The sequence below is a fragment of the Phodopus roborovskii genome, unplaced genomic scaffold (genome assembly GCF_943737965.1).
Source record: "Phodopus roborovskii unplaced genomic scaffold, PHOROB, whole genome shotgun sequence".
NCBI classification, from domain to species: Eukaryota; Metazoa; Chordata; class Mammalia; order Rodentia; family Cricetidae; genus Phodopus; species Phodopus roborovskii.
In genome coordinates this window covers 9,259,301-9,286,136 of record NW_026125052.1, presented here as the reverse complement: position 1 = coordinate 9,286,136, position 26,836 = coordinate 9,259,301, and the positions used below count along the sequence as shown (strand labels likewise).

The window sequence follows — 26,836 nt, the reverse complement described above, 5'->3', positions numbered from 1 at the left end:
TTTTTACAGCTAGAAGTTTGACCTGACTTCATCTGGTCCTCTGTAGAAGCCAGCACTGCAGCTGCCTTTCTACCTCAGAGAAATCATTATTTAAGGGACTGCATGAGCCACCACACATGTTGCAGAGTAACCATGCTGTGTATTACAAAGCCAGGGTCAATGTGTGGGGCTTTCCTCATCAAAGATGAGATAGAAAGTGAATACTATATTGGGATATCTCTTTCCTGGTCTCTGTGAAAGGTGAAGTCTCAGGTTCTAACTTGAAACAAAGCCAAATGTTTCTGTAGAGGTATCCTCCAGGACAGGATGGGCTTCTCCAGAACTGCAGGTCAGGCTTGTGGCTGTTATTGCTCACCTGGCAACCAAGCAGGTTCCCACCATGACTTCAAAGAAATGAAAACCTCTCAAGTTGGGTGGGGATCAGAGGTGACTGCTGCAAGGAAGCAAGAATGGCACCTGGTGCCACTGCTCTTCCTGTGGACTTATTTTTGAGGATGTGGTAAGATAGTAAAGAAGTGCAGAAAATATTAAAAGTGAAATGAGGCACATTTTCACACACACACAAAAACCCAAAATTATAGTGTTGAGACAAGACCAAACCTGTCAACTTGTAATCATCCATTCACAGGACAAAGACTGTTTGAAAGATCTACAGATGTTCTTTTGGTAGGTTTCTACTGAATAGTCAGCTCCATGTTTAGCTTTTTATAATTTGGTTCCCCAGAAATATCTTCTTAGAGGACCATTCAGTACCTCAGGGATTTGTCGAACTCACTCTTCTTCAGTGTAACAAGAGTGGAGAGAAAGATCCCTCTCCTCAGTAGCCCACGGGGGGACTCAGAATCCCTATTCCATCTTTGCTTCACTGATTTTTATATCTAATGTGTGTGTGTGTGCGCGCGCTGTTCATGTATGAGTGTGTGGGTGTGCACATGTGAATGTGTGGAGAACAGAGGATAATTATGGACGTTGGTCTCCAGGCACCTTCCACCTGTTGTTTGAGGAAGTTTTTAATTTACTTGGAACTTCATCAACTATCCTAAAGAAACCTGGTAAGTGAGCTTCAGAGATTAATCTACTTCTATCTACCACCTTGGCATCCCTGGCTTTACAAGATTGTACCACCATGCCTGGCTTTTTATGTGGTGTTAGGAATCTAAAATCAGGTCTTCATGCTTGTAAGGGAAGTGCTTTACTGACTGATCCATATCTCTAGCTCTAGAAATAGCTTTTAAATAATAAAGACTTATCCATTTTACCTGGAATTCAAAGTGTATTCCACTAAGAATTTAAAACAGTAGCCACATGAATAAAATGTGTGGTAGTGCTTCACTTAATCTATTTGCTCCTTCTTACAGTATTTGTCTTATTTCTGAAAGCTGGGTGACTGGAGCTATTTAAACCAGACCCATCTTTAGACATACAAGGATGGGAATTAGCAGAAGGGGGAGCTCATGTCCTTTTGTGGGTTCAGGCTAAAGTCAGAGCAGGAGGGGGGGAAGGGGAAGAGGTTTACAGAGGGGGATGGTGTCAGAGAGGAGCATTAGAGACCATGTGAATCCCCTCTGATCCTGCCCTTAAGCTCTTTTAGGGAACTTAAGCTCCAAAGATGTGCTTCAATTTTGATTATAAAGAGAATATTCATCTACCGATGGTAATTAATAAAAATGGCAGAGCAGTAGATGAGCCGATTCCTCTCTTAATCAGATATCCCGAGAGTACACAGCTTTGTTATTATTTGTTTTGTTCTTTCTTTCATCCTGCCTTATCCCACAAACAACTTGATTTAACTAACAACAGAACAGAACACAACATGGTAGCTATTGTATATAACAGCCACAAAAATGATCAAATTGCTTAAAGCAAATAAGGAGGGACTGACATGGGATGATGGGATTTGGAGAGAAATCCAGTAGGTGGTAAAGGTCTTCCAGTTTTATCATAAGTTAAGGAATGGCTATGAATGTCTAGACACTAGAAGGGACATGTACAGCACAGCTCCCATAGAGGTAAAAACATGTTTTTGTCCAAAGTTAAAAGGGTTTTCTCTAAGTATTTAGGCTTGGAGTTAAAGAGATTGCTCCTAGAGCTGCTTTAGGAAATGTGCATGATGTACCCTATAGTAAGTGTCAAAAGCGAGTCCATGCCACTGCCACAAATAGTAACTTCTTGAAGCACAATGAGTCTTAAAGATATTCATTATCAGGGGAACTGGATAGATTTTGGTGTTTTAGTTACTATCTTTCAAAGTAATTTTTGTTAACATTGAAGGAGGGGAGATCTGGGAGGAGTAGAGGGAAAGAAAACTGTGGTTGGGAAGTGATGTATGAGATAAGAAAAAAAAGAAAATGAAAAGAAAGATGTTTTCATTAAGCTCTCAAAGGCCAATTTGGGCTTTAGAAAGAATGTAGCTAGAAGTCACAGCTTGCTATGCATTTTGACCAGGTGGATGTGGTCAAGAGACCAAGGCTTACATGGCACTGCATGCTTCCACTTTGTCCTCTAGAAACTTTTGACCTCAGCCAACAGAACAGGCTGGAGTGAGCTTCTTTCCCTTCATTCTGGACCTCAGAATGCATTTGACCTGCTCTGAAAATGAAGTCAGACTTGTCCTGGCAGGCTTGAAGATTCATGGGTGAGACAGTACATGCTTAAATATCATACCATCAAGATTTTGTAGTCAGTTGTTTAATATGACTGTTGTGACAAAAGCTAGCTAAAAACAACTTTGACTACCTCACAAAATTGTTGTGAAAATAAAGTCATGAAAATATATATATAATTTGAGTATACAAATTTATTTAATGAATACATACTCTTGGATATTTATTCACAAATATGGCTTACAGAGTTTACAGAAATCCTGCTTTCTTCTTACAAGGATTGAAACAGATCCAGGAAAGAGTTATAAGCAATCTGAAATAATAGTCACAGAGACAGTTTGCTTTACATAGCATCACCAGAACTTTGCTTTCTGTGTCACATGAACCCATCTATATTGGAACAGATACTATGTATGTTTTTGTTGATGATGAGTACAGGAAGGAAGGTGGCTGAGAAGGTTGACTGGAATGATGTATAAGAACAATCTAGAAGAATCTCAAAAGACTGAGAGGAAATAGAAATAGATGAATAAAAGGAGCTTAGAACCCAAAGTAGGAGTCTAACTTATCAAGAGTTAGATAATACTCATTGTATATATAGGCGAGTCTTTGTAAATTCTGTAAAAAGTTTCAATTGTCTAATTGACATTTTCTATGGAACACCAAAATCTGAAGCTCTGGATACTCCTAGTAAATGTTTATCATGTACCTGCAAGCAACTTCAATGCATATTTAATTGGCAATCCCCATATGTGAAATAAAAGAAACATGATCCACTAGCCATGATTTCGTGTGGTATTATGAAGCACACAAGCAATTACATGAGTAATTTGCATGAGTTTCTATATTACATGAAGACTTAGAAGTATAGGCATTACAAACAATGAATTCCACAGAGTCTTCAGACATGTAGTATTCTTGGCAATTGTGTGGATTAAAAAGTAAGGTAACACTGATGGCATAAATAATACTGGCTTCCTATAAAAAGCCAATGATTCTCAGCAGCTTCTCCACATAATTTTCAGGGTCAGCTACTTCTCTGTTAAAATAAAAGCGAGTTGTGGGGGCCGAAGAGATGGCTCTGTGACTAAGAGTGCATTAGGTTCTTAGCTAGGGCACAAGTTAAGTTCCTAGCCTTCAAGACAGGTAGCTCACAAGCACCTATAGCTATGGCTTCAGGGGTTCCAATGCCCTCTTCAGTCCTCCATGGGCACTGCAATCACATGCACCAACCCACACACTGGCACATACATGCATACACAATTAAAAATTAAAATAATTAAATATTAGTTATGCATGGTGGTGCATACCTTTTACCCCAGCACTTGGGAGGCGGAAGTAGGCAGAGCTCTGAGTTCGAGGCCAACCTGGTCTACAGAGTGAGTTCCAGGATAGTCAGGGCTACACAGAAGAACCTTGTCTCAAAACCAAACAAAATAAAACAAACAAACAAACAAACAAAAACAAATAAAATGAGACAAAATTGAAATCTTAAGTAAGCTGTGGAAATATTATGTGGTGGACACAATAATGGAAAGCTTTTTTCCCTTTTAATATTATGTCATTCTTCGAACCTTTATTCATTTACTCAATGTATACTGATTTTATCCATCCATCACTATCTCCCTCCAACTACTCTTGGTGCTTCCCACCCCTTCTGTCTTAATTAGAGTCACTATCCCTGGGATGAAACACCATGAACAAAAGTAGTTAGGGGCGGAAAGGGTTTATTTGACCTATGCTTCCATTACTAAAGGAAATCAGGGCAAGAACTCAAGTAGGGCTAAACCTTGGAGGCTCATCATGGCTTGTTCGGCCTGCTTTCTAATAGCACCCAGAACCACCAGCCCAAGGTATATAGCATCACCTACTATGTATTGGGTCCTGTCTCATCAATTATCGCAGTTAAATAAGGATCAGGATAAATAAACAGGCCGAATAGATGTTTATTCAGGGAGAAATAACTTACAACCTAGACAGATGAACACCAGGAAATTCCACCTGATGCTCTCCTGTCTGAGTCTCACCAGCAAGACAGCTTTTCCTGGCTCTTCCTCAGACCTCCTTCCACAGGTCGCATCTGCCCATGGCTCCACTCCTCAATGGGCGTGGTCAGTGCCACAGAATGACTATCTCACTACAATCAATCACTATTTATTTTTAATTACCTATGGACTTGCTTACAGCCAGATCTTAGGGAGGCATTTTCTTAATAGAGGTTACCTCCTCTGGTATAACTTTAGCTTGTGTCAAGTTGACATATAACTAGCCAGCACACGCAATATGCTGTGTTCCTCACAAGACCTCTTCATTATTAACTGCATCTTACAGACCAGGAAGCAGTCTTAAAGAAGTAATGGAACTTGCTTAAGGACCATTAGTGTCCAAGTACATCCTTTCCCCCATGCATTCTGTCACCTTCACAGTTTATTTACTGTGCACCATATGGTACAGTTACTAAAAAGCAAAGGGTAACTGCAAAAAAAAAAATCTTTCCTGCCATTTCTCTACTTCATAGCTAAAGAGAGAGTTTACTAACATCAATGTCAATGATCATAAAGCAAAATGTCTTAAGCCTTAAATTTGGTTTTCAAATACCAGCATTTCAGGGGCAGATTAGCTGACTCCAATAATATGCCTCAATCGCTGCCTTGAAAGGGAATATTTTCATCCATTATAGAAAACTGTCAGAGGAAAACATTTTCCCGATATCACACCCAGGAGAGCAGCATGTGCAGTGGCATTATCATATTTTACCGAACTTTCATATACTCCATGCCGCATAATGTATACTTTATCTTTTGAAAAGCCTTGGTAACAAAAGGATAAAATAATACATCTATACCTCATAGTCCATTCTAATAAGGCTGTGTTCATGTAAATAGCAGTAAAAAAAAAAAGTAAAAATGAAAAATAAAAGCCTCTTAGGCAGCTAACCTGTCTGTACTTAAGGGGCAGAGGGAAGGCAGTCATATACAGAGGAAAGGAGGTAGGACTGCTATTTCCTTTCTGTGCACAGGGAGCCAAGGAGAGCTTACCTTGCTATTCTTCTGGAGTCACAAGGCCACTGGCCTTTAAGTACTCATTTACCTAAGAGTTCTCAAGCACTCTCAGGAAATAGCCAAGAGGACTTGGGGGCTGACTGCAAGTATCCCAAGAAAAGCAGAGAGAGGTGTACCAATGTCTGGTGCTTGAAAAGGTGGAGGCAGATGGATTGTTGGGTATGGAAGATTTTCTAGAGGTATGACTAAGGGGAGAAGGGGAGGCATCCTTTTGCTGGTGACTGAGTCCTACCCTGGCAAGGTCACTCAAATGGCTTCCAAATAAGTCTCTGGGGATTTTTTTTTTTTTTTTTTTTTTTTGTCAGATGCTTCTATGAGATTGGAAAAACTGTACTGTCTTTTGTGAAACCGAAAAGAAGACTGAAGTCATTTCATGGTCAGGGTATTCAGAGCACTCAGGAACTGGCAGAGTGCCCTCCCTTGGCTTGCAGAATGATTACTTCCCAGATGGGAGCAGACATGCCCTGTTATGCAACAACAGCAAAGTAGAGTGCTAGTAAGGTGAGAGGAGCAGGAGGGACCATGTCTCCTCCCAGGAACAATGTGTTATCCAGGACCAGCAGAAGGGAGGGACCCGGAGGCCTGGGATAAGCTGGTCTTGTGTGGATGCCTTTGATTTGATCATTCCTACTTTAGTAACACTTGAAAACAGAAGGTCATTCTTACATTCATTTCACTGTTAATATTTGACTGGGAAAAGAACAACCCTAAGATTTCTATCCCTCACCATCATTATTATCCAGAGAGAACTTAGGGCAGGCTGAGAAATGAATGACAGGGACATGTTAGCCTCGTTCCTGCTAAATTATGCACATCTTATGAAATTACTTCAAGGATGACTGCCTAGGAGAAACAGGGACAGGCCCTTTATGTTGGCCAGTCCTTTGAGGCTTGTGACTTTAAAAGCGAATTCCTGATCTGCTCTGAGCCCTGTGGAACTTGGAAAGGTGTCTATCAGAGTTTCCCAAGTTTAATTTGTGTTCATAAGGGAGCTCAGATGCAGAAGACTGGGCTGTGCCCTTATCATGACACAGAGAAGACAGAGAAGGTGTAATCATGCTCTACAGATAGAAAGCATGTATATTCTGTCCTAGATATTAAGAGTGAGTGTTTTCCTCTAGCTTGAACTGTGAGAGCTGGTATAGTGTTGAGGATAGCTGTGCTAGGCATTTTAAAGTGGCACCTTTAAGATGAAGGAAGGACACAGGAAAATTTACTACATATTCATTTAAGAAATGTGTTTAAAGAATGTTTGACTGCCATGTATGGGAGGAGAGTGTTAGCCAGCAAATCAAATAAACTTACAGCACCATCTACCAGGATAAAGCTTGCATAGTGCTGGGCTCAGCAAAAAGCAGAGCCACCACTAACAGCTTGAAGAATGATACATGTTTTTAATTCCAGCACTTGGGAGGAAGAGGCCATCCTGCTCTACACAGTGAATTCCAGGCCAGCCCCAGCTACAAAGCGACTCTCTCTCTCCCCCTCTTTTTTGTACACACTAAAACCAGCTTGAAAAGTGTGAAGATCAGGTGAATATCCACTTTCCCTCATGTTATCAAAATATGGCAAAAAGAAGAAAATTGGGAAAAACAAAACAAAACAGAACAAAAAACCTCTTAGAAGGACTCTTCAAGCTCAGAGCTTCTTCCTCACCTTTGATATAGATGGGGACTATCTCCTCTTTCACCTTTAGTACAACATTTGGGAAGACATGGAATTTTGGAGTCAGATAATGCAGCTCTACTATCTCCCTTTATAATTCTAAATAAATTGTTGCACAGTTGCACATTTCACTTTCCTGGCCTGTGCTAGAAATTACGATAACATTTAAAAATATAGGTGGGTTTAGGAGGTATTCAGACTTTTCATTTCCTTTTCTAATCATTTTTGGCCTTTTTTCAATTTAAATTAGAAACACTCTTATTTTATATATCAATCCCAGTTCCCTCTCCCTCCCATCCTCCCATGTCCCCCACTAACCCCCCCAGAGAAGGGAAAAGGGACAAAATATCATCTTCTTATAATCCTAGAAGTTGGGACAGTTTTCAGTTATGTATTTATTATTTTATGCAATAAGCATTAGTAAGTGCTTTCTGTATATCATGTACTTTGTTGCTAACCACAAACAGTCTGAAACAGTATAAAAATTATTGGGTGACAGGCATTGGTGATACACACCTTTTATCCCAGAACCCAGGAGGCAGAAGCAGGTGAATCTCTGTGAGTTCAAGACCAGCCTGGTCTACAGAGCTAGTTCCAGGACAGGCTCCAAAGCTACACAGAGAAACCCTGTCTCAAAAAACAAACAAACAAAAAAAAACAAACAAGCAAAACCAACAAAATAAAAACTATTGGGTGTGGCAGTGATCTCAATGCATGCAGATTCTTGGGTCTCATTGGCCAGCTATCTTACCCTACACCAATGAACAACCTTGTCTCAGAAAACCAGGGTGGAAAGAACCTTCTAGGTGATGACACCTGATAGTATCCTCTGGCCTTGTAAGCACATGACCATGTGAACCTGCACACACATGTTCATCCACAGGAACCCCCCCAATCCCCCCACACACTCTATTGAGTCAAAAGGAACCCGGACTGCAGATTGAAATGAATCATCCTCACACAGGCTCTGTGCCTCCTATCAGTTATTTAAAGCACAAACTCATGTGAAGTACCAGACAGTATCCTAACTGGCAAATGCCGTTTGTTCATCCAAACAGATTTCTCTGCTCCCATTTGAATGCATCCTGGCTGCTGTTAATTCACCTTGCAAAGGTGATCAGCATATGCATATTTATTCTTCCTTTCACTTATGTTGGTCCCAGTCTACTAAAAGGCAAACTAAAAGCCTTCCCTGATGCTTAAGCCTGAGTGTTTCTATAACATTTAACTTTCTCATGTCTTCACTAGGCTTTCGATTTTCTTTTTTTAAGTTATAGAGGACAACAACATGGGACACACAGAACAGTGTGACTACACTAATATTGCTACTTGTTTATATATAATCTGTGACCACTTACTTCTTCTCCATTACGTTCTTCCAAGTGGCTAACTTACAGTCATTAACTTTCAGGAAGCCCCTATATATCATAGCACCATAGCACTAATCCTTTTGGAAATCCATCACAAATCAGTATACGGATGACATTGATGTCTTATTGCTATTCATTTCTTCTGGGCTGTTTTTAGCAGTTCATTTTTTCCCCCCAGCTCCCTGCAGTGCTGAAATACGGCTTGCTCCACTATCTGTCCTTTTTTGTAATCACAAAAGGAAATCTTGGCAGTTGCCATATATTTTACTCTTGAGGAAAATACCCAGTAACACTCTGAACTGATTGAACAGCATGGACTCAAAGCTCCCTGGTGGAGTGTCATGCCTCACTTTCCCATAATGTTTTTAGTCTTGACTTACTTTGGGACTTAGAAACTGTGAAGTAATCATTAAAAGATAGTGTACAGGAGAAAGATCTCTAGTTTAGAAAGTCCTAGGAGATTCCTTCCTCTTTGCTTTGTGCTTTTGAACATGCCTAGAACATGCATCTACAGTGCTGCGTGCCATGCTGTAGGAAGCATAGTGTCACCGAAAGGAAGCTTGTGGAGGGGTGGGGGTGGACACCTGAGGTAACAAAATAGTTCAGTAACATCAGGCGGTAAGGTAGAAGAAGCTTAAATTGGTAAAGATACTGCAGGAACGTGGCTTATGGGAAGCAAATGACTAAAGAGAATTTTTTAGAGAAAAACTTGAACGAAGGTTAGAAAAGAGAGATTCCCACAGAATCTTCTCCCACCACCTTCCAAACTTTGTGAAGCAGGCCAAAGCAACTGTAGATGGAGAAAGTGGGATCCCAGATGTAAGCAACTCAGTCTGTAGCATTCTGCAGCAAGCCATCCCATGGTTGTTAGACTCATTTCTGATATGAATATTTCTTAGACATTTGAATATCTGACTGTGGTAAGCCATTTTACTTTCCTTTCCATTGGTTAAACAAGTGAATTTTGTGAACAGTACCATACCAAGGGAAATCAGAACTCCTATTTTTTTTTTTTAAAAAAAAATTTACTTATTTTAAAAAGAGTATTTCTGATATATCTATTTTATTGCAGCTGCAGCTACAATCAACATTATTGGTGGCTTGTCTGGACTAGTTCCCCAGTCTGTAAGAATTCAGGAATTACCCTGACTCCTAAGAGCATTACTATGCTGGGAGATTTGAATAAGTCAGCATGGCAGAAAAACATGCCACTGGATTTACCACATTCACAGATTCCTGTGGTGTGAACACTTCTGCCATGATGTGCTTAACTTGCTAACTTGACATCACTGAACACAGAGGTGGGAAGGCACACAAAATGGGCTTTGAAAAGTTGGTGTAGGATAATTTATTTACTTTTGATGTGATTATGAATGGATGTTTTTTCCATGGTTTTCAGTTGTGTACCATTTATGTACAGGAAGGCTGCCTAGTTTTGAATATTAGTTGTGTATCCCACCACTTTGCCCAAAGTGTTAATGAGTGATAAGAGTTCTATGACAGTATCTTTAGAATTATATCCACAAATAAGGATGATTGACATTTTCCTATCCCATGTATAACCATTTACTTTTCTTTTCTCCTCTTACTTCTCTGGTGAAGACTCTCTGAAGACATCATAAACAACGGATACAGAAACTGAGAAATCAAGCAGGAGCTGAGCTGGGAACCTCTTCTGTGCCGGCTAGTGCTGGATGTGTGAAGGCAGGTACTATCTAGGCTGCCGGGGGAGGGAAGTCATGAAGTGCTACCCAGTAGTCATAAAGGCTGATAGATGAGAGAAGTCATCAATTGTCATTCTGAGAATCCTGCACATTGCAATTCTGGTGTGTCAGGCAAGATGTGCCTGCTGGTGTAATAGTGTGCTGTGGCTGTCCTGGAAATAATCAACTGCTTTCTCATTGAATTTGAGGCCTGTTGCATAGAGTGAGCACAAGCCTGGTCCTGGCACTGTAAATCTGCTCAAAGCTTATGTTTGGGACACAGGCTCTAGGGAAGAATGTATTACTCATGTTGTGTTAACTGGGCATGTAGCCAAGCTACCTTCTAAAATTTATGCTTATATCTATAGACTAGTGATGGTGTTTGCCTGGGTCAGAGAAGCTTCTGTTTGCATAGGGCAATACTTAATACAGTCCATATTATCTCCTCCAAGGACAAGGGGACATCACAGAAGATGGGGTGGGAAGACTGAGAACTAAAGGATGGAGACGAATGGCATGGGATGCCATCTTATAGATGTAGCATGGGCATCACAACCACTAGCACACAGTAAATTAGAAAAAAATACAAGAAAGAAGGAGGGTGACAAACCAAGGAAAATGTTACTTAGCAAGACTACTAGGAGGGGCATGAAGATGGTTAGTGGTAGTGAATATTATCACAATATGTAAGCTTATAAATTAAATGCTGTGACTTAATATTTCCCATATTCTCTTAAAGAAGTATGTTCTTTTTCCAGATAACTTGAGTTCATCCCCATTCAATATCATCTACCAAATCACACAATTATTGATCTTGACAATGTTCTGTGAAATAAAAGAACTCTTTCCTTCAAGGTATACAGAGGAGAATATATTGCTTCCTTGGCCATGTATATTCATGAACAGAAAAGGAGGAAGAAAAATAAGAGAGTTGGGGAAAGATGAAAGAGAGCAAGAGGATATCAGAAACAAGAGAAATGGATGTGAATAAGTATGATGAATAGAGTAATAACAGGGGAAAAGATGAGACATATAGCAGGAATAAAGGAAAAAGAAACAGAGAAGGGAAGCAAGAAAGACTGATTGCTCGCCAGAGGGGTGGGATGAGTATTAGATACATTTATAAACCATGAAAGCCAACAGCCAGGTGTTTCCTTGGGAGACTAGTCTAATGACTGCATTGATTTCCTGGATGATACTAAGAAGTAAACATCACAACGAGCTGCCAAGACAGAGAGCAACAATCCTCAGACCAGACATAGGGATGGCAATGGTACCCATCACAAGGCAACTGTGAACTGAGTCTACATTCTGACTCAGAACACAGCATCTGAGTCTTCCCTGTTCAGCACATCTTTCATTGCTGCATTGCTACTCACTGGAAACTTGCAATTCTGAAAACACTGCTCCAAGAACAAACACAATTACCTTGGCCTCATTTCTTTATCTTTAATCTAAATCTTTTCTTAGGCAACATGCCTTTTGCCTTGAATTTTCTACTCCAGCCAACCCAAAAGAAATTATGCTGAAGCAGAGTTCTGCATTGCAAACTTGGAGAAGTAATTTAGATAGAGATCGAAAGAAAGCGATACAAATTTCTTCCAAGCCCAAACTAGTGCTTCAAAGGGAATTTTCCTTAAGGAAGGGGTAACATCCTCATTATATCCTTATTCCAGGGTTAGCTTCAAGGAGATACATTTCATGTGCTCTGTCTAGCCACATAGAGCTGGCTGAATTCCAGGTGGGAAGGATGAACTAAAAGTGCTCATCTGAATTCAATGTGTTCTATAATCTCAAGTGGCCCTTTGTGCTTGTCAGATTCTTATTTTCTGTGGTCTTAGTGTAACTGAAGGCCATTCAATTTTCACACAGCTCTGATTCCTGTTTCAAACTGAAATCTTGCTTAAGCCACTTGTAAGCACCAGGGCTACTTCTGTATGGCTGAGGCTGCATAGGAAAATAACAATCATAAGGCATCCAAAATTACTACTTAAGATAGTTTCTCTTCAGATAATTTGACAGATAGACACATAGATGAATTAGATATATAGATGATACATATATATGTGTGTGTGTGTGTGTAGGCAGATACATAGATTAGATAGGTAGTCGATGGACAGATGGATAATTGGAAGAATAAAGAGATGGATAGATGGATAAACAGATTGATTTATGGGAAGTTAGGATAGATAAAACTTAAAATACACAGATAATGATAGATGATGGATGGATAGAGGGATGAACAGAGAGATGAATGGATGAGTAGCTGGGTAAATGGATGGAAAAGTAGGATAGAATAAACTTAAAATACAACATGCACATTCTTTCTGTCCTCATTTTGTTCCTCTTCTTTTTTACTGTTCTCTCTCTCAGTGACTTTCCCAGTAGTGAATCCTACCTTTGGTGTTATAGGTTCTGAGTCTTTGTTCGTCTCTTCTCAGTGAAGGGTGCTTCACAGCCATGGACTCACTCATGGAAGTGTTGCTCCATGTCCTAATCAGTCATGCTGAATTATCCTGGCAACTTGCTTGTGGTCTTTACTCACAGCAAACATGTTACCCTAAACTTTACCTATATTTCTTATGTGTACCAATTTAATAGCCTACCATGCCCATCTATATCTGTGATTCTTTTTAGAAATATATAAGGAGGATGAAAGTACACCTTTGATGCTCATGGAGGTTTTTGACTAGGGTTGGGAGACACTAGTTGAGGTGTCTCTGAATTCTTCATCTGTTATCCAAAGATCTTGACAAATCTGTTACTAGTTCTAATGTGAACATTAGCATCTTTTACAGAGAAATTCAGATGTGAACTAAGTTGTGTTTTTCACTAACATCAATGACAACACCTCTGATGTCAGAAAGCAATTGTATAGGATGTTTTTAGTTACTGACATATGATAGCTTACATTCTAGCTTGCCTAATAAATGTATCTTTTTTTGTTAAAGGTGGGTGTTGGTATGATATGTGAAGTTGAGAGAAGGCAGACTTCTCACATATGGCCAAAAGGTGGCAATACAAAACTCAAACACATTATGATTTATCTATGGCTATCTGTTCTCCACCCACCACACCCTCAATGGGGACCTATGTGGTGTTACTGCTTCTCCTTCCTCTAACAATAGATTTAGAAGTCTTCCTCATTTTCTGGAAGCCTCGATTTATTCTAGGCATTATTCACTATGAGGTTGATTGTATGAACCATTTCTCCTTCTCCTTTCACATCTCTTAAGTGTCATTCAGAAATGTTATTTCTGTCAAAACTCCCCATGCAGTCCATTCCACATCTTCCACTCCCACCAGTTCCTTTATGTGCTACCACCGTTTGCAATCATATTACTATAATTTCTTTTTAAGAGCCACTGATTCCCTGATGTCATCTGTGAAAGTATGTCTCCATTTTAAGTATGATGGTTTAAAATTCTGCCCTTTGAAGTTTTCAATTCCACATCAGACTGAAAGCATAGCATTTTCAGATGCATTGACTACATACCTTCTAGGATAATATTCCCATACTATCTACTTCACATCACTTACTTTTTCCTTGTTGCTTAAAGTTAGATTTTGGTATATAGACACCTTATTGCTTTCTTCAGAGAAAAGACATTATCAGTATGTCAAAAACCACACAATACAAATGAGTTAGAAGTACACATATTTCTTCAACAGGGCCGGTGCTAAAAACCTATTCTACATCATAAATATACATCAACATATATATATATATATATATATATATATATATATATATTTCCATATCAGAGTTTCAGTGTAAAAGGCTTGAGATGTTTCAAAGGAGCTTAGTGAGTTTTAAACAGGTGACAGCTGATATCTGTGGAAGTTCACCACAGTTATTCAATAAAATCCAGCACCACAGCAATATATCCAGATAAAAACCTAGATCTGTCTTTACATTTTCTCTTAATTTTGCAAACATAAGGTTGGATCACATGACATTTAAAGGCCTTTCCAAAAGATTTCTTTCATTCTATTCGCCTGTTTAATGCTAGCTATTTTTCCAGCATCTCCATAAAGCTTGGGTCATCTAACACAACTTCTTATCCCCCCTAAAAAGCAATGCCCAAATGATTGGTTTGTTAATAAATAATTGTATAGTTCCTTCAGTATCTGTTTCACTTTTATCTCAAGTAGTTTTAAAAATAAGTCACTCCTATATAGCTCCTGCATATCTATATTTTCTCTCCAAATACACACACACACACACACACACACACACACACACACACACATACACACACACACACAAACACAATTCTTGGTAGACTGGAAATGCCTCACACATAAAAGGTTTCAGGACATAGTGATATATGCCACATATAGTAATAATTATTAAGGGCCAGTTCTACTGGGCTATGAGTTTCATGGGGTAAAATTAAAATGGGGAAGTGATGAAGATTTTACCTACAAATGAAATTCCCATTCCATATGTTTTTAACTTATTCAACATCTCATGAACATTACAATATGTGAATTTTAGTTTTAGTGACAGATTCAATTGATAGCCTTGTTCCCATTCATAGTAGATGGATGGATCCCATATTCTTACCACTTTGAATCACAGCAATTCTTGAATAATTCCACATAAAACTTTTCATTTGTAATCAATGATAATATTACACCAATCAATATCAGGGATCTAAAAATGAAAATATGAAAGCCTATTTATTCCCAGAATCTCCTAATCCAAGGACAAATGTACTCTAGATGATAAAGCAAGTCCTAAAGGAAATATTAGTGAAGCACTTAAACCAAATGAAGAAGGATTTCATCATCAGTTAGAGATCAAGGGAGTTTCATGGGGAAGTGGCAATGAAGTCACAGGGAGTGGATATTAAAAAAGTAGGGTATAAAATCCTGAGTCATGTCCAGTGAAGGGTAAATTGTCGCCAAAGCACTGATAGCAGTGTTTACATTCAGTGGGAAAAATCAGTACTATAGCCTCATAGCCTGGCTTGTTGCAAGAGATACACAGAAAATATATGCAGGATATGTCTTTAGAAAGGAGATATGTAGCTGAATTGCAACTGCTGCAAACATCACACTTAAATGTTTGTTGTTTGCTTGGTGTGTGTGTGTATGTGTGTGTGTGTGTGTGTGTGTGTGTGTGTGTGTGTGTGTGTGTGATATTGTTGCATAACAGTTTCCTTGGAGATTGAAACATTCCATCCTATGATAATGTTCCTTATGCTTGGAGATAAACAATTCAAAAGCTTCAGGATGTCTCTGAAACTGACCTGATTCACTAGGTCCTTCCCTGCCAGAGTAAGCAATAAAAGCTGAGTCTCTCTCTCTCTCTCTCTCTCTCTCTCTCTCTCTCTCTCTCTCTCTCTCTCTCTCTCTCTGTCTCTTTGAAGAACAGAAGCAAGCTGCAAAGACTCTCAGATGATGGGCTGAAAACTCTCCACAACTGTGAGCCAAAATGATTCATTCCTCCCTTAAATTGCATAAGCACAGTGGTTACCATGATGCAAAATCAACCACTGTATTTATACAAAGTGGATTTGATGTCTTGAAAAATCTGTCAATCACTTTTAACAACCATGAATTGATTTAGTAACTTTATATAGAATGGATTTATTAGTTCAAAACTAGGGATCATATTAAAATAATTTATTGTCTTATTTAACAATTTCATACATGTATATGATAAATTCTGGTCACCATCACCCTCATCAGTGTTCCTTCCTCCTTACTAGACCCTGCCTCATACTCCTGTCTTTATGTTTTGCTTGTGATCCACTGAGTTTAGACAGAGCCATTTTTGTGACCCTGGGTTTTGAACTTGCCATTGGAACCTGGTATTATTTTTATTCCCATAGACAACCAGCAGTTATTTAGTTTCATGTTTAAAAATCTTACATACCAGGCATGAAGAGGCAGATTGAAAAGTACTATCTTCTAAAAAGAGAAAATCCATTGCTTAAGAAATGCCATTGAATAAGCAACATAAAAAGTAAAGGAAATTACTATTTAGTAAAAAGTATTCTAAGGTACTGGGGTGGTAGCTCAGTAAGTCAAGTGGTTATTGCACAAACAAAGGGACCAGAACTAAGACCCCAGAACTACATAAAAAGAGGTGTTTTGATGCATACTTGTAACCCAGTGCTGGGAAGATAAACATAGGTGGATCTATGAGACCTGGCCAGTAGGCCCATTTAGCGAGCTCCAGACCAGTGTAAAATAAGGAAGGTATCTCTGGGGAAATAGCACCTGAGATTGTCCTCTGTCCTGAACAAGCACATGCACACATGCAAACCTGTACACACATGTGTATGCACAGTCATGAGCATGGACACATATGCATTAACACACATAACTAAATTTTCTCTATTATATTCAAGTTACAGAACTTTTACATTCTCATGTAATCATTATTACTGGTTGTTCTTATTTTGGGGTTGGTTTCAGCTTTTACCTATACTAATAAAATCCTTTATGTCATCATCCAAGTTCTGGGCCAGGTCAGATATGGTAAAAACAAACAAACAAACACACAAAAAGACAAGCTAGGGCCTTGACAGAGCTGCTTCATGGTTTTGGCAAAAAAGCACATTTAAGTGCCAGAAGGAATAATGTGCACAGACAAAAATGTGACATGAAACACACTTACTAGGGTGCACTTAACCTACTGACATCCAGCTGATCTCAGGTTTGAAAATGTGGCACCTTTCCCCAATTCTGCAAAACATCCCATCTAACAGGGTGATTTTCAAACCCTTTGAACTGGACATTTCTTTAAGGCAAAAGTCTAAAATCAAAGCAGTGTTCTGACTCTTTACTTCCAAAACAAGTCATCACACACCAGCTTTCTACAGCTTGAAACATGATTTAGCTATTGTCTGTCAAGTTCAGGCGTTTCATCTCCTGCCACTGTCTATATTTTATTTTCTTCCTTACATAAATGTAAAGGGCACTGCCAGCCAGTTCTGAGCTTGTCAAACCCCTGACAACACAAATCATGCCAGATATAAATATTTTCATTGTCACAGCAAATGTTTCCAAAATTGCAAACTCTGATGCCTTTGCAAATTGATTTGGAACAGGTACAATGTACTGAACTGAAAAAGATAGGAAAAAAAAAAAAACTTGCCGAAAAACAAACCAACAAAAGTCCCAAATAAACAATAATATTCTAATATATATGAGAAACAGACTTCTTCTTTCCCAATACATTTGGAGGAAATGGTCCTTTATTTCTATCAACATTTTTATCTAAGACGACCTGACAAAAGGGGGAGGATGAGTTGATTCTGTGTCAGTTTGCCATTTTTTTCCCATTCTACTCCCAATGCATGGTTTGCCTAAAGACCCTTTGAATATATTCTGTAACATTTTCCTGCCTTTTAAAGAACAGTATTTCAATTAGCATAGAAAATGGTAGGTTTCATCATGACATGTTCATGTAAGCACATCATTATCACTTGATCATTATTTATTCCTTTATTGACCTCTCTTATTCCTCTCATCCATTCCACTGGACTGCTTCCTTTCCTAAATATCTCCCCATATATATGTACAACTTCTAGAATCTGTACACAAGAGAAAATACACAGTGTTTTGCTTTCTTTTCCTGATGTACTCCTCATATTCCTGACATATATTAGATACAACAAATGTATAGCCAATATTAGACTCTGTGGAAGCACTAAAAACTTTGCTTTTTATATCAGGGATGAGCCAAAGGTATCTACTTCTTCAATATTGTGGTTGGAGTCTTTGCTAGAGCAATAAGGAAATAAATAAGTCAAAGTATCTTTATTTTTATATGATATCATTCTATACATAAAAGACTCCAAGGACTCCACCAGGAAATTCTTAGGTCTGATGAACATGTTCAACAAAGTCAGGATACAAAAATCAGAAGCTGTTTTGTATGCCAATAATGAACATGCCGAGAAATCAGGAAAACAATCCACTTGTCACGAACTGATAAAATATCTGAATGAATGTAATCCAGGAGGCGAAAGAGCTATACAATCAAAACACTGAACATGGCATAACTCTTAGGAAAATGCCCATTTCCTTCACCAGCCTTAGGACTTGGTGTCTTTTCCCATCTACCCTGCCTGTAAACACCTGGCCTTCCTTTGACCTTCCTTTGCTAGCTACTTTCCAGGTGGCGATGAAACCCAGGCACCAAACCTCATTTTCTCTTAGGTGTTTCCGTTTCTGTTACTGTTTCCCCAGGGCAACTATGCCCCCTGTCATCTTCTCCAACAAAGAAAAGATAATTTAATGTTTACTTAAACTGAAACTTTCACTTATAAATGCTGACCAGAAAAGTTACATGTTTGTAAATTCAAATGAATAGTTTATGTACAACAAATTGTATATGGAGCCATATCATGTTTCTTTTAGAATTCATAAAAATTAAATTGTCAATGGAACTATTAGAGTTTTTATAGGAGAGATCAAGCCAGCAAATAACCCATATAGAAACTTTCTACAAAAAAAATCCACATAATTTTAAAAACAACATCCAAATACTACACAGCTAAATAAGCTCAATGTCACATGCAATGACATGATTTTTTTCTACTTGGAAACATTAAGAGGATTTATGTGTATACATGTGACGTGTGTGTGTGTGTGTGTGTGTGTGTGTGTGTGGTGTGTACATGTGTATATATCTGTATGTACAATTGTGCTTACCTGTATATGTGAATGTGGAAGCCAGAGGCCTTTGATATTCCACTCTAGTTTTGAGTCAAGGTCTCTCACTGAACCTGCAGCTGACCATTTTGACTAAACTGGCTAGCCAGCCAGCCTGTGATCTGCTTGGCCTCGGCCTCACCTCCCATGCACTGAAGAAGTTATAGGTGCTGTAAGCACTTTCCCACTAAAGTTATCATTCCAGCCCCAGTGCAATGCTTCTTAAAGAACTATCTTGTGGCCTGAGGCAAAGATGCTAACAAGTTTTTGATGACTCAGAGAGAGCGAGAGAGCGAGAGAGGGAGAGCAAGAGAGAGAGAGAGAGAGAGAGAGAGAGAGAGAGAGAGAGAGATCTAAATGGAATGGTGTGGATGGGGGGAAACAGATGCAGAGAAGGAAGAGTAGCAGACAGAGCCTGAACAGTCCAGCTCTGCAGAAGGACCCACCAGACCCACCAGTAATAACAAATATCCATAAGTTTAGCCCTAGCATTTCTTTCTTTCACACAAGTGGCATTTCATTTTTTTTTTAATTCACAGTGAAATCACCTTGAAACACAATTTTCCATGTGTGTGTATTTCCTGCTAATTCGAACATCCTAGGCAACAGTAAAAGGCAGTGAAATAGAAACAAGTCAGCAAGAGAAATACCAAACTTTTGCATTGAACAACTCCCAAAGGCACTATGCCCTTCCCAAATTAAGGATTCACTTCTGGCAGGAGGAGAGGGCAGGGTTGAGTCTGGTCTAAGAATCACAAAGCACAGCTCAGCATTTCCGGGCAGAAGGGAGGATTCTTAGCCAGCGAGATGCCCCTAGGAAGATTAATTATTGATTTTCTTATAAATCATCTCAGGTGATTGTTGTTTGTTTTCCCTCCCAGGATGATAAATGTCTGATTTTACTTTTGTTAAAATAAATTCCTTCAACTTCAGTGCAATTAAATGAAGACTATGAGAAGACATCTCAGAGAAAGTATTTTCCAACACAGTAGGTAGGAGAGTCAATTGTTTTCTGACCTTCATGGGGTACCAAGGGTTAGGACCTCATGCAACTTCCTGTGTTCTTACAGTTGTGAGGCCCATGGATTTTATGAAGGAAGAAAAGCACTATTTGGGCATAGTTATATTTGTCAGCAAGTGCTCTTGAGGTCTGCTAGGTGTCATCACAGAAACCAAGATCCAGAAGACCAGCTTTGACAATGCTCATCACAGAAACAACATGGTGGCTTACCTTCCTGCCTCCGGTGTTGATGCGTAGAGGTGTCAGAAAAGGGTCGAAGATCATGTGACTGGTCTCTATGTTGACTGGCGACTGCCGTTTCCCAACGGAGCAAAGATTCCAAGCTGAGTTTACCAATCCCCAAAAGGAAGGAACTAGGAGTAAAATGAAATTTTAAGATTAGGTTGGGTAGAGGAAAGCAGTATATTAAAGGAAACTTAAGTTACAGAGTTTTAAACAAAGAATATCCAGTAATATTCTGACTCAAGGAGATCTTGAGGTGTTGCCATGGTATTTTTCAATTTTGGTTAATTTCTCCAATATCATCTTCATGATCACTGAATGTCAGATTTTCTTACTTCATGTATATCCTGTAGCCTCTTTATTGTGTTCATGCCTTGGTACTAACATTGTCTTTAAAGCCATATCCTCTTTGCAACATGTTCAAAAGTACACCAATTATTTAACAACTCCAGAGTAGATGCTCTGTTCCTCTTCTAGGTGGAAATGATGTGAGAATCAGTGGTGTCCAATCTTGAAGTTATCTGAAGCTTTTCAAAGTGTCATTTGACATTTACAAGGTATTTTTTTTCTGTGAGTTGTCAAGACCAAACTGAAGGAATGGTTTGTTTTTATGACCCCCCCCCAATCAAAACTAGACAGGAGCTTAGCAACTTGACTCTATCTTTGTTTGGTTCAACATTGTGTCATTAACCTAATGTTCCAGCAACTGAGGAATGTGACCATTTGAAAGACAGGAAAAAAAAAAAAATCACACCGAGTGCTCAGTGCAGATATTCAAAGAAAAAGTGTCAGACCATTTTCAGTCTTCCAGTAAAATACCTATTAGGATAATTATTTATAGTATTTCCAGTCTTGTTTCCTTGTATTTAGTAGTTAGGGGAGTAATAGGAAGAGTTAACACTCAAAGTTTATGTTTATGAAGAAACTATACCTTTAGCATTTACAGTCTCATCAGTATTTCCATCGAAGTACAGAAGCCATACACCCCCGTTTTTTCCTTCTGAGTGCATGCTCATTTACTGCTGATTAACCCACAGTAACCTTTGTGTTCTGCCCTGGGTTAGGTTGATTCTCAGGGAAAAAATAAAAGGATAAGAATAATGAAGACCAAAAAGTGAGACTAATGGGAGGGTGCTGTGAAGCTGTTGATGAAGGGCATCCAGCTCAGCCTCGGAGGAGTGGAACCAGATAGTGGTTATTGATGAACACTGAAATCATGTTATAATCCTCTTACATGCACCTGCAATCTTACAAACTCAAGTTGCATGCAGATGTTAACTTACAGCAGCCATTGTGCCTGCTCATATCATAATGGCTAAAATCCAAAGCCAGAGAAGCATGTAGGAGCCAGTTATATAACCCTGGAGAACTATGATTGATGGGATGTTTTGTCCCACACAAACCCCAAATTCTGTGACTTTATTAGTTCAAGTCAACACCAGGGAGAAGATTCCTTGAAAAATACTTCAACACCAGCACGCTATGGGATTCATATCTAATTTGACTTAATCCATTCCAAGAAGCCTCTCGTGATTCTGTTCCCTTTAGGTTAAGGAGTTTGAATTGGCTTCCTCAACACGAGCAATTTTCAACATGGCAGCAATGGTCAGAAGGAGAAAGAGAAGAAGGCAGAAGAGTAAGAGTAGAAGCAAGAAAACCCAAGCAAGGGCATGTGCTTCCTCGATGCCTCTAGTTCTTTTGTGTAAACTCTATCATTGAAAATTGCTTAACATATTTACAAGATACCGCACCCTAGCAACACTATTTGCATTGAAAATGGACTTTTCAGGTGGGAGGTGAGGGTAGTGGGGGAGGTGATGAGGGAGGGGGAACTGGGATTAGAATGTAAAAAATAAGTTAATAAAAAAATCTTTAAATATGTACTTTACATCAACAATGTTCTCTGGACCTTAGGTGTAAGTATTGTATTGTTTGGGGCTGGGTACCTCTCCACCAGTTGTTTTCTACACATTGATCAGCTGTGGGGGCTGTGGCTTTTTTGTAATGGTCTATATCTGTTGCAAAGAGAAACTTCTTTGATGAGGTATGAAAGCTACATTTCTCTGTAGGTGTAAGGATAAGTATTTTAGAATGAAGTTCCGAATTGCAATGGTTTAGTAAAGTGGTAGTAGGATGTTCTCTAGGATCTGTGATCTCACTAGCTCTTCATAGGTAGCTAGATTTCCATTACTGGACCTAATTTCTCTCCTGTTGTAACTAGACAGCTGTTGTTTACTGGAAAGATGTGAGTGCCACTATTGAACATTTTGGGATGACTTGACTGCTGGTTGTTGTTGTAGTCCATGGGTGTCATATTTTGGTAGGGGCTATTGACTACTTCCCTCCCTTCAAAGATTGAATAGCACCTTTTTGTATTATGAGAGATAGTTCTCAGGACAAAGGCATCTAGATTGCTTCCAGCTCAAATCCTGTGGGTCCTGTGTCCATGGTGTCTTCCAAAACAGGGACTTACCTTCAACTTCTGCGAGGCGACTAAGGGCAACAGCAATAACTTATATTGTTTGGGGAGTCTCTTGGAATTCCCTGACCTACAGCTTAAAAAAGAGGTTTCTCATGGCTGAAAATGGACTTATCCAAGAAAGTCTATGGCTTTTAGGGGAAGCATTATCTCCTCAACTAGCACAACTTCATTCACGTGCGCGCACACACACACACACACACACACACACACACACACACACACACACACACGAGAGAGAGAGAGATTTAGAATATACATATGTGTGTATACACACATTTATATGTATTACATGCAATTTAAAATAAACATAAAGCAATGTGATTCCCTATGGCTTTTTTGGACATCCTAATTGTTATTTGTCCATCTCCCTTTCAAATTCAAGACGTCTTTTTTCATTTCCCTCTTCATATCATCTGTATCCTGCTATTCCCTCTTCTAGAGCTCCCACACCACAGTCTACTTTTTACCTTTTTGATTTCTGAGGTTACTCCTGCTCATATACTCTTTGATAATCAAGACATACATCTGTGGGAGGTAGGTGTGTGTGTGTGTGTGTGTGTGTGTTCTCTGTAAGGCGGCTGCATGATATACACAGCTATAGCTGGTTCACATTGCATTTCATCTACTCCCATGAAAATCATTAACAAAAATAACTCTAACCCCATAAACAGTCTGTAAGGCTGTTTTTGTATGACACCAATGGTGAGCAGATGCTGCCATGCCTTGCTAATAAACTTCATACCCCAAAAGTCCCCCCACAAAAACACAAATAGCAAAAACTTTATGTGAACATCTGCCTTTGCTTTTACTGGGTACAGAATACTTTATGACAGTTTCAGGGTTTTATATTCCCTCTTCACCATCAAGGCCCCTGCCTCCCATTCTCACCACCTGCTTAGGAATCAGAGAGTAACCAAGAATCAATGTCCTTTGCTCACTGTGTCCCTCATTGGCACAACACCTTAAATGGTACTGAGTTTGCTCACAACTGAATGACTTGTTTTTAAATATAAGATTTTCAGAATTAGAAGCCACCTTAGAGGTCATTATACCTAAATGCATCCATGACATGGAAGCCGCGGATGGATCGGAGAGTAAAGTACTCCACCCACAGCCACAGTGTCAGGCAGAGGCCAGAAAGTACAGAGAAAAGACCAGAACCAGCTCTGAAAACTCCAGTTGCCTCAGAGGGTCCCCTTCTCCATATATGTCTCTCTATAAAGTTTCAGTCAGAAGCAGGGGATTACGCCCAGGGAAGTTCATGGTTAGTTATTACCCTGACCTGTGTAAGACTAGTGCTTCCATTTCTCTTTTGGTAAATCAAGAATAACAGTGTCTGTTTGGCAATCTAAACAAATTTCAAAGGTTAAAATCCAAGTCAAACTCCTTCAAAAATTAGCTATGCCAAATAAAGGCAGGGTTTAAAAGCAACTGAACAATTTTGAGACAACACAGAATAGTCTAATTGAAAAATGTATTGAGGCCAGGGGAGGTCATGCTTTGGGGCTCCTTCTTCAGAGGCCCAGGAAGACATAATAGAAGTTATTGTTACAGATTGCTGTTCCAGAGGCTGGAGAGAGGGCTCAGACTTTAAGAGCACTGCTCTCACACAGGACAAGTGTTTGGTTCCCAGTACCCAGATTGCTTACAACCGTCTGGAATTCTAGACTGAAGGGATTCAAATGATGCCCTCTTCTGCCTTCTAAGGGCAAAGCACTCAAATGCACAATCTCTCTCTCTCTCTCTCTCTCTCTCTCTCTCTCTCTCTCTCTCTCATGCACACACACACACACACACACACACACACACACACACACACACACACACACACTAAATATAAAAGTTTAGGTTGCTCCAGTTAAAGTGCTCTTGGGCTAGATGGACTGGACCAGATTTCATTCCCCATAGAAAGAGAAGAGAAGTCAATGCTTGCTACTCGAAGCAATGTGAATGCTGAGGATGAATTATCGTGTGGAAGCCACTCCAGGGACCTTGAGTGACAGATGGACAAAGAAGAGATCTACACATGCTATACATGGAAAGTGCTTTAGGATGGAGCCTTGGAAGATGGGAGGACAAGGAATGCTTACTTGTTGAAGGTTGGGAGTTAACTGTCTCACTTTAGGTGTGTAGACCTACATCATACCTATGAGCTAGGACACAGGATTTGGGTTTATGCAGAGTCCTCAATTATGGCCATAGTACGTAATAGGTATGGCCTATTTTTCAAATTTTGAAATCCTGTTGAATTTTTTATCTTAATTTCTATGGCTATTTCAATAAATCAAAATTTAAACTTTCTTTTTGAAAAAACATATAATGACTTATCTGCTAATGCAGTTTTTTTTCTAGCTTGACCAATACAATTTATTGTGGGGAAAATGTAAATGGAATGAAATTGAGTGAGAACCATTTTAATTAATTAATAGTCAGCTAGTATGAAACATTGGAATTCCACCATCCTTGGCATCTCTTTCACACACTCTTCTAATTTACATATAAACTAGAACACACAACAGACCTGAATATCTTTGCAAATTAATTTTCACAGAGACTAAACAGAGGAATTTAATGGCTGCATCATAACTATGTATTTATCTTGCCAAAATATTTCCCCCTTGGCAATGCTATCATTCTTACCATGAACTACAAACCCTCAATGAATGGTCTCTTGGCTCCATGTGCAGTGAGCTATGGAAAATGTGGAGTTGTTTGGATTTCAAATGCTGAAATCATGAACCTTGGCAAGACCAAGGCAAAACCTACAGCATCTGTTCAAACCAGTGAAACAATAGAGATTCCCCCTTAATCTGTTAATATTGCCTGACAACCCCCACACAAACATATCGAGTATCTTATCAAAACAAAGGTAGATACAGAGAGCATGGGATCAGCAGAATCCACTTTGATACTGAAAGTTAAAACTTGCCTCCATGACATTTGCATCCTAAAGAGGATACTCCAAATCCATGTCATCCTGCCTATTGCTTTGTCCTGAGCCAGCAGGAACTGTAGAGATAATTAAGTTGGTAATGATTTATGGAAAAAAGCTGGAATGGGAAACATCACCAAATAAGCAGAAATGGTCAGGGATGATTTCTTTAAAATGATATATACCAGACTTTTGTAAAACTGGAATGATTGTTTCAGAAGAACTTCAGAGAGAAGGGTGGCTAATGCAGATGTGAATAAGGGTTGTAGAGAACTCAATGTGTTCAAGGAGCAGTGGAAGCCATGTGACTTGAACTTGGTATCCCAGATGAGAAGAAAGGAGAGACAGTACAAGGGCTGGTTATATTTGAAGAACAGGTGACTGGGGATTCTTTGGGTCCTAGTAAGGAATTTATATTTTATTCCCATGTGACAGGGAAACTCTATAAGATTTAGACAAGGGAGTACAATGTCATGGACTGATTTAGGAGTGAAAATTATGAATTTGATTTGGCTTGAACAAATTCAAGAGTAAGGGTAATTATCCTTGGAGTAGCCTGATAGGGAAAAACCTGGGTTCCAGGCAACAGTTGGAGACATAGGCGGTGGCTGCTGATGCTGCTTCTTCCTTCTTCTCCTCCTCCTCCTTCTCCTCCTTCTACTTCTTCTTCTTTGAACCCTATCATGTGGGTATGTTTAAATTCTTTCTCAAAGGAAGAAATATTTGAATGCCTCATAAACTATTCTCTTCAACATACATGCCAATAAAATAGCAGTTTCTTCAGATTCAGACTTCTTTACAAATCATAATTTGGATTTGAAGCAAGGAAGAGATTTAGCTAAGACCATCTTTTCTTTTTTTCAAGTAATAAACTAACCCCCCCAACTTTTTGGCCAAAAGAAAGAGAATATAATTTTGGGAAATGACTACTGGCACAAAATATATTTATGATGAATTCAGTCCCACAAATAAAGCATTCCACTTCAGCAGCAATCCCTACTTCATGGTTACAAAACATAACAGATACATTTTAAATAATAATTCATATCCCTCCCTTGTTCTTTTCTCTCCATTGCTGATTTACTTCCCCTTCCATGGTT

General features: G+C 39.1%; 1 protein-coding gene across 1 annotated transcript in view; it reads right to left on the bottom strand.

Annotated features, from left to right (window-relative positions):
- Positions 1-26,836, bottom strand: part of Ca10 (carbonic anhydrase 10) — a 475,819-nt gene that overhangs the window by 244,735 nt on the left and 204,248 nt on the right. The window contains exon 3 of the mRNA XM_051195974.1: positions 20,311-20,453. Coding sequence (XP_051051931.1) covers positions 20,311-20,453 — 143 coding nt within the window. The remainder of the gene's footprint in view (positions 1-20,310; positions 20,454-26,836) is intronic.